Source organism: Hesperophylax consimilis, chromosome 9 (genome assembly GCF_061612785.1).
Source record: "Hesperophylax consimilis isolate HC1 chromosome 9, BYU_Hcon_1.0, whole genome shotgun sequence".
Taxonomy (NCBI): Eukaryota; Metazoa; Arthropoda; class Insecta; order Trichoptera; family Limnephilidae; genus Hesperophylax; species Hesperophylax consimilis.
Window position 1 is genome coordinate 31569820 of NC_142844.1, and position 14442 is coordinate 31584261.

The window sequence follows — 14442 nt, forward strand, 5'->3', positions numbered from 1 at the left end:
GCTCGGCATGCCCACATTGCGTCTGTGCATTAGAAATAGCAATCGGTCTGTTAACAATGGATTTTCAATCAGACGCACTGCTTTCTTTTGCACAGAATCAAGTAGGTTTGTCAAATATTGTGGGGCTCTAGCCCAGAGATGGCTCCTAAATTCAATTGTATGGCGTTTTTGAGATTTGTACAGGGTTGGCAACTGGTTACTATTGAAGAATCTGCTAGTCTTATACAAAACGCCCAGTTTCTTGGAAGTCAGATTTACTCTGGCTTCTATAGATCGCCGATACTTGAGCTGGTCTGATATACTTACTCCAAGCATTTCAATGGAGTTTTTACTGGGGAGGGTGTTTCCATATATTTGCCTAAGTCAGACACGCTTGAGTGTGATATATGTTCATGTATAGAATAATAGAAAGAATTTATGTAGAAGAATGATCCTGTTTGTTTTTGAAGTAATTGCTCGCAAATTTAGATATTCATCAACTCATACCTAAGTGTGACCGGCTGTTTCCTGTCATTATTTTTAATATGTTTCTATATTTCGTTTATCATGTTGATATAGTAACCTAATGTGAATTAGCATATTCGTGTCGTCAAGCCGGTTGATTCTGATTTTTTTCATGTGAGAACTACAAAAGTCACGCTTTGGTAACATCATTGTTTTGTTTAATCAACATTTTAAATAAGAGTTCGTATGCTAATCATATTTTCAGTCAATCCTCTGAATTGAGAGAATTTCCCTAATACAATATCTCTTGTTCGATACACTCATAACATCAAAATTGAATCATTTATTTTGGAATTTTCATTTCCTTTCATCAAATAAAAAACAAAATTACTGCAGTTAAATTTATAAAATAATTTCCCCATAGTGGCAAAGTGGCAAGCAAGAACGATAGAAAAGTCACACGACAACAGGAAAGCTTTTGTTTTTTTATATCAGTTTTACACCAATATATTATAGAGATTACAATGTAGAACTCATAAAGGTACATTCAATTAGAAATATTAAAAAAATTGGCAAACTGGAAACATATTAGATATTTTGATTATTAATGCGCAAACCCATTAGAGGTAGGTATGTAAGTTCAATCACAACATATTTAAAATTTGAATAATGTCTATGATAAAAAACATTTTTTTCCAAGAAACGTTGTGTTTGTGTATCAAAACAATACACAGTCATAGTTAATATGTAGGTACGTATTTATTTCTCTTCACTGCAAATGGTGTGAATACTGAACATCATGTGCGCAGCGTTCTATGAAATGAATAAGTTATTTTGGTATAAGAATACATCAATCAGACTTCAATATTATCATAAAAGCTTCCTCCATTATTCAGCAAAATTTTATGGCCTAATAAGATAGACCAAGTTATTCGGTATACAGTCACAAATAGCTAATTAATTTTGTTTTTTACAGTGAGAATAAGCTGCTCTAAGAGTACGCACTTTTTGGATATGTGCTTATGTCCACTAATAGAAACAATACATGAAAAAAAATATTAGGAAAGAAACAGTTTTAATCTACAAGTATACTTACTAAATAATTATACTCGAAAACAATAAAATAACCAAAAAAAACGTAATCAATAAATTTGGGTGCTCTTGTAGACCCACACTGGAAGAGTACGCGCTACAGGTTACAATAGTACGGACTGTGCAAACAACCGCATGCGTCGCATTTTTTTGTATTCCACAATGTCAAAGCGGCCGCTACACTACTCGCTTCGACGCTTCGACGCTTCGACGAAGTCCTCGACGAAGTTAGCCGAAGTTCGAAGTGCGTGCCCACACACTCGTGCAACTTCGCGAGTAACTCAGTCTAACCAGTCAGTGATTGGTTTATTTATGCCGTGACGCTTCGAGTCCTTTGACTCGGGCGCATTTACTGACAACAATCGGAAGTCGGGCGAAGCGAAGCGAAGTTGCCCGAAGCAAAGCGAAGTTCGTGCCCACACTATCGTATTCGGTCAACTTCGATCAACTAAGTAGTGTAGCTGGGCTTCAAGGCATGTCATCCAGGATGGGCTCCTTGTAATTTAAGTTTATTTGTGGTACCTGCTTTGGCATCATTGACCTTTTCAAAGCATTATTTTTTTGTTAAAATTATCATTCAATTAAATGCTTTAGGAAACATATATTCCATTCTCATGAATATCAATCGATTATTTATTCTCCTGATGTGAATTGTTCTAATAAAATTTTGTTGATTTTTTTCAAATTGATACTATTCAATTTTTGAAGAAATGCATAATATTATGCCCGTTATGAACATCTTTGGGTACATATATCTCATTACAAGTCGAGACCAAACATTATTAACAAGCAAAATTAATTTATTTTCAAGGTGTTCGTGAAATTCTTTGTGGTGTCTCCGGAAAATTCAAATCCGGTGAGCTTACTGCAATAATGGGCCCATCCGGGGCGGGGAAAAGCACGCTTCTCAATATCTTGACTGGATACACGTAAGTTATATTTATTTAATGGGCAAGTACAACTTATTGCACGCACATATCAAGGAAAAGGTACGTGCATTTGCCTTGATAATATATATTCGTAACATTGTTCCAAAATTACATTGTGAATGGCATAAGAACAAAATAGTGAAAAAACGTGTTCCATCATCGTGATAATTTATTCGTAATTTACTAAAAGTTTATCGGTAAACCTGTTCGATTCATTCGTTGAAGGCCTGCAATCCGTTTTTTAACAGGATTACCAATAATTTAAAGAGATTCTTAATAAAGAGGCAACACTCATTTGTCTCCATGTTATATGTTTATAGGTTAAAGTTGTGTATTTAAGTTATTTCTGTTTCTTACAGGTTATTAGTAAGTAGAATGTAAGTAGGTAGGTATGCATTCAAATCGATTTTTTTTATGTCTCCCTATTTATTTATGTTTTTTACTCTACTTCGTTCATCTATTTTGCCTAGTCTTGATTATTTTTGTGATTCTGAAAACTATCGTTCAGCAACTATGAAAATTTGAATAACTTGGACAGTCAGGTACCCTGACGGAACGAAAAACAGTAAAGTTTATGACAAAGCTATTTATCTACTATCTGCAACCCAGAGTCCTTCCTACGGTAGATTTACCTAGGTGAACCTGTTTACTATTAAATGCTCTAATGATTACGTTAATAACTTTGCTAAGATGATTATGATCTATAAATCCTTGAAATATGTCATTATGGTACATATTTCCGAGATCTGAGGCGCTTAAACTGTGGGTTATTAGATACCTTGCTGCAAAGCAGTTAAAAGGGCTAAATTGAATTACCTTGAAATACCAATGAAGTTCTTGTCTAGTTTTCCATGAATGAAAGACCATAAACTATGTACCTAAATGTCTGTACTATATTGTTGTTTACCTCATTTCTACTGGCAGTAAGTAGGTCAAGAAAGATTTAGTGTAATTAATTATCGCATAAATTTTATGGTTCCCTTTAAGAAGTCATTAAGTCAACACTAGATTTATTAGATTTAGTGAGTCAGCTTTTGTATAGATAATTAAAATATAGATGTGCATTTAAAAAATTCTTTTGAATTAACTTTGTAGGTAGGTACCTATCTAAGAACTAAGAAGTTTAGAAATGATGGTTTTGTGGTTTTTACTACTTTCAGGTGCACAAATTACGAAGGAAGTATTACTGTAAATGGATATAAACGGGACATGAGAATATTCAAGAAACTATCCAGCTATATCATGCAAGATGATCTCGTTCAGCCACACCTATCTGTGCAGGAGGCAATGGACATGGTGGCTAACCTCAAGCTACCAGAAGCCCTAGGAAATAAAACTAAATCTATTGTGGTATGTCACTTCCAGACCTAATTAAGTTAACCATTAATTACTTTCATCGGGAATGTCAATTAATTGCTTTCATTGGGAATGTCAAGTAATTATTTTCATTGGGAATTTCAAGTAATTACTTTCATTGAGAATTTGAAGTAATTACTTTCATTGGGAATGTCAAGTAATTACTTTCATTGGGAATTTCAAATAATTACTTTCATTGGGAATGTTAAGTAATTACTCTCGCTTCAGTTGTAATTTGTGGGGTTGAAATGTGGGGAGGCACAAACGTATACCTATGTTTTTAGTATTTTGTTTGTGTACCTACGTACCTACATATTTGGGTACCAACGTACTTCGTTAGCAAAAGATCAAATCAAGGAGACAATATTTCTTAATAACAAAATAATATGTATTGTATACCTAATAATCTATATACCCAAAATAATCTATTTTAAAGGGTTTAAGATTTTTAATGAATTACCGACAAATTTTAAAGAAGCTTAAAGCCTTGCTGCTTTTCGTAGGTTATGCATAAATACTATAAATATTAAGTTTTATATGTATTGTAAAGTGTCCTCAGCGTAATAGAAATAAGTTGTTAAAAGGTTTATACTAGATATAAAAATGTAATTTTTTTATAACTAAATAAAAACATACAAAAAATATATATAACTAAATAAAAACATACAAAAAAACTAAATATCAATAAAATTGCTATGGCCTCTTAAACATGGTCTTTCATTTTAACTTTTTAAATATTCAACACCGCAAAAATATCACCTACGTCAAATTATCATAATAATGTGCATTAAACTATTAAAAACAATTTAATTATTTGCAACAAACTGTAATAATTATGTGCATTTAAAATAGAATACAAACAAGTTAGTTAGTGACTTACGTCAAACGTCAAACTGTGATATAATGTGAATTAAAGTAAAACATTAACAACTCGATTACTTGGCACACAAGAAAAGGTAGACCGTCAAATGCAAATAATTCCCTGCACCTTAAAAATAGCCAGTTCCTTTGTTCCATGGCAACTCAGGGGAGTGGCAATTCAACATGCTTTTAAAAGAGAAGAAAAAAGGCCTATATACCTAATCTAACCATTTTAATCTTAACACTTGCGACATAGTGTCATGGCTTGGCCTATTTCAGCATATCGCTCGTGGGGCAGAGAGACGGACATGCGTTCTAAATAATAGTATTCATCAACCAGTAATAACCACTGTTTTTTCAATTTTTAGGTTGAAGAAATTATCTCTACGTTGGGTTTATCAAGCTGCAAAGATACCCGTGCAGAAATGTTATCTGGAGGTCAACGAAAAAGGCTTTCAGTAGCATTGGAACTTATTAATAATCCACCTATTATATTCCTCGATGAGCCTACCACGTAAGTTAATTATTAAGTAAGTTAGTTAATTAGTTAATTATGACCCTCGTGTCATCATACGAGTAGTTGTTTATTGTCAGATCGGAATTACTTACCAAGTAACCCCAGTTCCAGGCATGAGAACTGAGAACATTTTTATTTTATTTATTTATTTATTTAATACATGTTACATTATTTTGAAATTTACATAAAGTAGATATAATGAATCACCATACTAGGCGGCTGCCTGTTTCATGGTGACCGATTGAGTGTAATTACTTTGTATGAAATATGAAATCTAGTGTAAAAATATGAAATTAGTAACTATAGATGAAGCTAAAATTTTGGAAAAATTGTAATAAAAAGTAGAAGATAGAAATTAGAAAGGAGAAAGAAGTAAATTAGCATTAGATTGTAAAAATGTACATAATTCTATATATAATTTTTAATATGTGTGCATGCAAGCACACATGTGTATATAGCAGCAGACATACCTATATACATATAACAACACATGTATACATACACCCATATGACGCATCCTCACGCATATAAACAATATATACACCTCTATCTGAGTACTTGGAATAGGCTACTAACACTATAACAATCACACATCAAAAAATCCCCGAGCGCTTTCCTGAAACTGTCGTATTTGGCTATTGATTTTATTTCTAACGTTAAATTATTGAATATTTTTGGAGCAAGAAAGTTTAATTGTCTTTGTGCCATTGAGGTTTTTATTGGGGGAACAGTATAATTGGATTTGTTGGAATATCTTGTATTTTGGGTCGATTCAAAAATATTTTTTTTCGTATGTTTGAATTTATAGTAGGAGGATATGTTTTTGACGTATAAGGATTTTATGTTGAGTACTTTGAAGTCGTTAAATAAGTCCTTCGTGGGGTGAATATAGTGTACTTTGTAAATAGTCCGCATTATCAAATTTTGAGCTTTAATTAATGGATCTAATATCGTGTTAGAGCATCCTCCCCAGACTACTATACCGTAAGATATAATTGATTGGCATAAAGAAAAGTATACCGTTTTTAGTGTATTTTTATTTAGAATATTTCGTAATGACCTGAAGATATATGTTAGTTTCCGTATACGGTTTGTAACATTTATTACGTGATCTTCCCATCGTAGTTTATTGTCAATTATTACACCCAAATATTTAATGGAATCTACTCGTTCTAGTGGATTGCACAGGCAACTAGATTTATCTCTACAAGAATGTATTTTTAGTGTATGATTGATTGAAGGCTGACTCGGAATATTAAGACTAAACGTTATATATTTCGTTTTAGTTATGTTTAAGGTGAGTAGATTATCATCCAACCACTGTTTAATAATTTGCAATGTTAGATCCGCTCTATGAAATGTTTCTTCCCATGTCTTACTTTTTAGTACTAGGGCAGTGTCATCGGCGAAAGTGATTATATTGCCATCAATAATAGATAGTGTACATAAGTCATTGATATAAATGAGAAAAAGTGTGGGACCGAGTACACTGCCCTGTGGCACACCAAAGTTAATGCTAGTTGAATGGGATGGTTTATGCGATGGTAGCTTAACACATTGCTTTCTGTCTGTGAGGTACGATTTGAACCAATCAAATGCATTATTTTTTATTCCGATTTTTTTGAGCTTGGCTAGAAGGATTGGATGAGATACTGTATCAAATGCCTTAGCTAAATCCAGAAATACTGCCAAACATTTATCACCTTTGTCTAAGGCTTGTGTTATATGTGATGTTAGTTCTAAAATAGCTGAATCTGTATTTAGTCCTTCTCTAAAGCCATACTGGTTTGACGAGAGTATGTTATATTTTGTAAGATGGTCGATAAGTCTTTTTTTTACAATTTTTTTTTCAATAATTTTTGATAGTGATGATAATATAGAAATTGGTCTGTAGTTTGTTATGTCAGTAGGATTTCCGGACTTAAAAATTGGTTGAACTAGGGCAAGTTTGAGTTTGTTTGGGAATTCACCTTTAGTGAGACTGAGGTTAATGATATGTACTAATGGATGGATTATAAAGGGTTCAACTGTTTTTAGTATAGTTGAGGAAATTTTGTCATGATTGCACGAATGAGAGGGCTTTAATTGTCCAATAGTTTGAGAAATTTCATCGTAGTTGGTCGGGTTTAAGGTGAGTATATTATCTGTTTCACTGGCACATTGATTGATAATGTCGGCAAGGGCATTTTCATCGGTTGATGTCTTATTTAAAATCTTTGATGCTAGATTTTTACCAATATTGCAAAAGTATTCATTTATGTGATTGGTCACAGTGTCTGGATGGTCATTTAGGGAGGTGTCTTGGCCGTTGATGTTTAATTTATTGATTGGTTGTACTGGGTGATCAGTGTTAGATATTTCTTTGACGATATTCCAAATTTGTTTGTTATTATTACCGACTCTGGACAGTTTTTCTTTGTAGTAGTTTTCTTTTGTGGTTTTAATGATATTATTACATATATTTCTGTACTTTTTATAAAATATTTAGGCTTGAATGTCTGGATTATTGATTAAGTTTTTGTGAAGCTTGTCCCGTTTTTTAATACAAAAAATTAGGCCATCTGTTATCCATGGTTTCAGTTTTTTTATTTTTTGAATTATTCACATGGGATTCTTCAGTGACATCCTCAATATGTTGCAAGAGAGTTTCAGAGAATGATGAGATTTTTATAGTCGAGTGTTTGTGATGCTTTTGGTTTAAGTAAATCTATGTTAATGTCACCGATCACCATTAGCTCTTCATTTGGTGTACAGTTAAATAAGGCCAAGTCTAAGGATTTAAGGAAGGATGGAATATTTTGGTGTTTAGGTGACCTGTATAGTGCAAGAATTGTGGTTTGGATGGTTTTTATTTTAAGGCAGTTGGCATTATCGATGAATAATTCAGAGATAATCGGGTCCAGCTCAGATTTTACATAGACAATTACTCCATCTGACTGTGTCTTATTATTTTGTGTATTGAAAACTGTAAATCCTGTAATTTTTTTGTGAGTGTAATTTGATTTGATCCAAAATTCAGTTAAAATTATTATGTCAAAAATATTATTTAAATCGGCAAGTGTTACAAGTAGGTCATTATAATTCTTATCAATGCTTCGAATGTTTGTTGAGAATATTTTTAATCATTTATAGGGTTTTAGAATATTTATGCACTTTGAGGCATCATTGGTTTCAGGAGAAATCACGTTACCGTGGTTTTCTATTTGTAGATTAATATCAATCATTTCGTTTGATTAGTACCAGCTAATTGTATCACAAGCATGTATGAAGAGTATGGGTAAGTGTGATAAATAGATAAGAACAAGGTTAGTGAACAAATATGTAATTAGAACAGAGTTAGAGCATTTCCAGTAACTTTCTTTCCAAGATTTAAATAGTATTGAGGTAAATGTATTAAGTGTTGTCGAGAAACAACCGCAAATATTAATACTGGTGAGAAATATTCGTGTTAATAAAAGTGGTATTATTTGTTTATATGGTGAGAATATCGAAAAATAGGGTAAAACATTAGAATTTGTGACAGTAGTTATGTCAAAACTAGAGAAATCTGTTAAGGAAGGTATGAACACATTATTTTGGGTAAATACATTATTGATGGTGGTGTAAATCATATAAAAACATGTGAGTAGGACAATACGTATGGAATGATCTACTGTTTTCTTATAGAATATTAAAGAGGCTTTAGTTTTTACCAAAAGTAATAAACTATGGTAAGAGTAATTACAAGATAAATTAGCAATCTTTGCAATAGTTATGCTGTTACAAGAAAGTACGAATATGTTAATTTGAATGGTTAATAAATGGAAAATAGTTGTATGGATCATACAAAAACATGCTAGGAAAAAAAAAAACAGAATGATCTATTTTTTTCTTAAATAATGTTAAAAAATAATGTGTTTGGATGATAAGAAGTAAAATATGGTAAAAATGTTTAGCAACAATATTAGCAGTTATTACAAAAATTATGTTCGTATAAGAGAAATCTACTAAAGAAGGTAAGAATACATTACTTTGAGTATTTAAATTGTTAAGAGTGATACGAGACAAATAGAAACTTGCAAGAAAAATAATATTTACGGAATGAACAAATTTTTGCTTAAAGGGTACTGAAAGAACTCGAGTTTCAAACAAAGGAGATAAAATATAGTAAGAATAGTAAGTAGCAAGATTAGCAATTATTACAATAATCGTTCTGTTACAAGATAAAAATACTAAAGACAGTAAAGAGTCATTATTTTGGGTATATACTTTGTTACTAGAGATCCGGCACATATAAAAACTTGCGAAAAAAAAGATAGCAGCCGAATGATTATTATTATTATGCAGCACAATAAAGAATGAAATACCTTTTATCAACCGTCGCAGTGATTGACGTTTTTGTCGATCGAGATCAAGGACATTTTTTATTGTGATGATTTTGGAGGTGTCCGTTTGTCTCAGCAGAATACGCCCCGAAGCCGTCCAGGAGTGTTTATAATCGTTTTCTTTGGAAAATTTTTTTGTTTGTGAAAGTAGATATTTTCTTTTTTGTGTCAGGTGTTCGGACACATAAATACGTTTGGCTTCTTGTGACAGTCCTAGGTCCGCTGTGTTTAGTTTATTTGTGGTGGTCGCAGTGGATTTTTTATATGCTTTAATTTTGTTTAGAAAATCATCACGTGATTTAATATTATTAAAAGACACTATTAATGATCTGGGATTCTTCTCGGACAGTTTCGGTCCTAGCCTATATATTTTTGTAATTTCAGATTGTAAGGGTAGTGCGGTATCTCCATAGTTAATAATTTTTGATATATTTTTTAGTGTTTCAATATGATTTTCAGTGTTTGATTCTGGAATACCTCTTACATCGATATTGTATATTTGGTTTAGGTACTCCAGTCGGTCAATTTTGTCTTCTTGTTGGGATATGGTATTTTGTAGGATAGAATTACGCTTATTTAATTCCATCATATCAGTATTGACTGTTTTCTGTGATTGTTCAATGTCAATTATGCGCTTTTTCAATTCATCGTGTTGTTCCGATATAAATTGTATTGATTTAATAATTTCTTGATTTTGTAGGATGATCGATTCATATTTTTGGGCATACGAGTCTAGTTTTTTTCAACAAATTCCATTATAGCCGTTTTAAAATTGGATAGTTCATTAATAAATAATCCTGAAGTAAGTAGCCCATTGCCATCTGTGGTTGTAATTGATAAACTATCAGTGCCTTTTGGCTGGACGGGTCAGTTTTTGGTGATTCACTCATCTGTTTACCTTGTTTGACGATAGATGGCTGTTCATCATTTAATAATAAAATATCATTTTTTGTCGTCTGCTTCAGTTTATTTTTTGGATGTTGAATGCATTTTTTACACTTCCATTATGTATTTCTTGCACTTCGACGGGAGGATTCCACAATTTCCGCACAGCCGAGATGATAATTGCTTTCACAGAGACAACAGCATACAAAGTCTGATGGGGTGTCAATATTTTGTTGACATATGATGCACTGAGTATTCATTTTGGATGTTGTTATAAGCGAGATCTACGTAAAAAATGATTTTTAGATGATAACTTTCAATATAAGATGGTAATCACTTTAGTTGACACTTGTTAACTTTATAACGGCAGAGTTTTTTTTTCCGAAAAGATTGACACTTGGTGACAGTTTTGTACTTGGGGTAAAAACAGTAAAAAACGCAACTCCGTGAGATAAGAATACACAGGTGTGATGCGCGATCCTCAATTTATTATAAATTAAAACTTTAAACTTAGTACACTATCTTTTTGTTTGTTGATTTTTTATTTGTTTAATGTGGACATAGAGAGACGTCAACACTAGACTGGGTGGGTATGTCTTATATCGCATCGGTTCAATTGTGCATGTGTGGGTACATAGACAACGTAGACTCTACCACAACACAATTATTTCTGTTTATATTTTTAGTGACTCGATGTATGACGATAATAATGTGCTCAATTTATAATACCTCAAGTTGATGGTACAAACATATGCAAATAAGATAGATACAAACGAAACAACAAACAACGATACCAAAACATGTTTTTTCATCACAATGAAAACACCAACAAGAGTTCAACAATCCATTTTCTTATATTACCGAAAAACAATTGAAATCAAATTTGCACAGTTTTTCTTTAGTCTTCTTCTTCTTCTATTCCAAGTAAAGTGATGGTTAGGACGAAATTTGAATTTAAAATATTAATACTCTTTAAGTGTCACTAGATTCAGGGCCGGCCCAAAGCCAAACAGCGCGGGCGCCTGGAGCAAGTAAAATTTAAGCGCCCAATATTATTTGGATGATTTGTATGTTCGTGTAACGCCGTTTTATGAAAAATAATCTCAAATACAATGTGATCGGTATTAAGTATTATTAGGGCCGGCCCTGCTAGTATCAGTTACCTATTGATGGATTCATTATTTTGAACATAATGCATGAAATATAGTTCACGTTCACGCGTGTATTACAATTTACAAAAAAATGTGTTGTCTCCTTCTAAAAAAACAAAAACATGTTTTTTTTATCTAAATTAGAGAATTTTTGATTAACCATAAAGAAAATTGAATTTTCGAGAATTACAAAGATATTTTTCTAATAGATGAGACCTTTCAAATACAAATGTTTTACGATTTAAAACAATACACAAAATAGTAGAATGGTTCTATGGTGATCTGTGAACTCCTAGCGAGACTTAGAGGGTCCTCCAATACTCTTTCATCACTGGGGAGCGAATTCAGTATCCTCTGCTGCCTAACGAATAACGAAATAATCATTTTTGTTTCTTTGCTTCTTTTCAGTGGCCTCGATTTCGTATCAATAAAGCAATGCATTTCATTTTTAAAACTCTTAGTAAACAATGGTAGAACAATAATATGCACAATTCATCAACCAGCAGCTTCATTGCTTTCACTGTTTGATAATTTGTACATCTTAGCCAAAGGACAGTGTGTATTCCATGGACCCCCAGAATTCTTAGTGCCTTTTATGACAAAATCTGGTGTCAACTGTTCAACTTTAAACAATCCCGCCGACCTTGTTATAGAAACTGTGCATTCAAACGATTCAATCATAGAAAAAATGACAATACTAACAGATAATGGAGCCAAAAGGGAAGGAGTTGCATGCGAAAAAAGTAACGGACCTATCAAAATTTATCAAAAAATGTTACAAACTAATGATGAAGATATGGCGGAGGCTATTAAAATAGGCTTAGAATTTCCCACGTCATTTACAACACAATTTGGAATTATTCTTAAAAGAATGTTCCTACAAAAGTGCAGAAATAAGGTACCTATGTTATAAAAAATGTTTTATTTCAATAATGAGAATCAAATTAGAATATTACATAATATTATTATGTTCTGTTACACTGTTAGTTTTATGCAATTTTTGTGTTTCAGCTGGCTTTATGGATCCAATTGTTACATCACGTGATCACTGCATTGTTCCTAGGAGGGATATTCTTTGATATTGGAAACGATGCTGATAAACCAATCACTAACTTTAAGTTCTGCTTCACAATTGTTATATTTTTTACTTACACCTATGTCATGGTGCCAATTCTCATTTGTAAGTAAAAGAAATTAATAACTGAATCTTAAAGGTATTCAAACCACCAAAATACCTACATAAAAAAACATATATAATCCAAATGAATCCATGTGGGCATTGGGAACTCTTAATTCATTTAAGCAAAATTCAGTTGAGAGAATATAATCAAGTAAATAATGGTTTAACTATTAATTTTCTTTAACTTTTGAAGTTTATAACCTATCAATGCAATATATCACCGTTCAAAATCGGATATGTTTATCCAAGACACTATCTGGGTTATAAATCTATTCTTTACAACTTTGTAATCATTCAAAAAGATAGCTGTCAAAAATAAGGGAAAAATTTGTTGCACAATTGTCAATTCTGAATTTGAAATATGAGTTCGACAAATACGACGTATAATAATTAGGTGCCAAAGGTCGAGTGGATAAAGACCTTGTCCCAGTAAGAAAGAGATCATGGGTTTATTTCCCAGTTAAGACCGTTATCTTTTTATTTTCTATTTCATGTTTCGTTTAGATTATTAGTATTATCTTCTTCTTCAATAATATTATATTATTATTTGCCACAGACCAACAAGCAATCTTAAGAATTATTATTCAATTGGTGTTTTTCTTTATGTCTAGATCCAACTGAGTTAAAACACATAAAGAGGGAATACTTTAACAGATGGTATGGATTCAACGCATATTTTGCTGCACTAATTGTATCTGGAATTCCATTTCTGGTGAGGAAACATATTTATTTTTAATGGTTACTCAAGTTTATTAACGTATTAGGTATGTGTATTAAAATATGATCGTAATTGTAGTCAATGCTGGGAATGGTGACTGTAACAATTACCTACTTGATGTCCGGACAACTTCTGGAGTGGGATAGGTTCCTGTTCTTCAGCATAACAGCAATGGTCACAGGAATGTGTGCTGAAGGATTTGGTTATGCCATCTCATCTATTTATAATGCAAAGGTAAACAAAAACAACAATATTCTAAGTGAGAAAAATATATTATCATTATTATTTGTCCAATGGAAGAAATCTGTTCAAAACACCTTCAAAAAGTCTGACATGTCTGAAGATAAATAACTCTTAAGCCGTGATAGGCTGAAACCGGTAAAGGTCAATAAATAAATAAATGTTTTAAATTGTTTTAATAAATTTAACATCGTAATAATGTATTTCCACCACATTTTTCACCTGTTAGTATCAAAAACTGAAACATTTAAAAGTTCGTAAACATTAAGTTTATTATATGCCTACATATTTTCACTTTAAAACAATTTCAATATACCTTCCAGTAGACTCAGAAATAATGATTTGCTTTTCCTCAATCAACACTCCACAAATTATGGATCCTATTCACAATGTCCAGAATGACCAGACTTGTCAACTCAAATGAATTTGAACCTTGTTTTTTTTTGTGTAAGCCCAAATGAGTTTTGTCAGTCATTACGCAAGTAGTATTTTGTATTGATATTGCAGAAGTCGTGCACTCCGTCAAAACCTTGTTCTTGTATTGACTTGACATTATCACTTCTGTTTTGTGCCCTATTTGTTTCATAACATCGTTTATTATAACAATTATCCTTGTATTAACTTCGTGTAATATGTAATGTGTTGATTGGACTTGGTCCGCTAGTAAATAAATAAATAAATTCGGCACAGCTTTTCACAAGTGAA

The 14442-nt window shown here is 32.1% G+C and overlaps 1 protein-coding gene across 2 annotated transcripts in view; it reads left to right on the forward strand.

The window, feature by feature from the left end:
- The window catches only part of LOC149421240 (ATP-binding cassette sub-family G member 1-like), a 62102-nt gene that overhangs the window by 47002 nt on the left and 658 nt on the right, over window positions 1-14442 (forward strand). For both annotated transcript variants that reach the window (XM_089635430.1, XM_089635431.1), the window contains exons 3-9: window positions 2348-2465; window positions 3626-3815; window positions 5051-5196; window positions 12008-12497; window positions 12611-12779; window positions 13391-13491; window positions 13576-13731. In XM_089635430.1, the coding sequence (XP_089491556.1) occupies window positions 2348-2465; window positions 3626-3815; window positions 5051-5196; window positions 12008-12497; window positions 12611-12779; window positions 13391-13491; window positions 13576-13731 (1370 nt within the window). The remainder of the gene's footprint in view (window positions 1-2347; window positions 2466-3625; window positions 3816-5050; window positions 5197-12007; window positions 12498-12610; window positions 12780-13390; window positions 13492-13575; window positions 13732-14442) is intronic.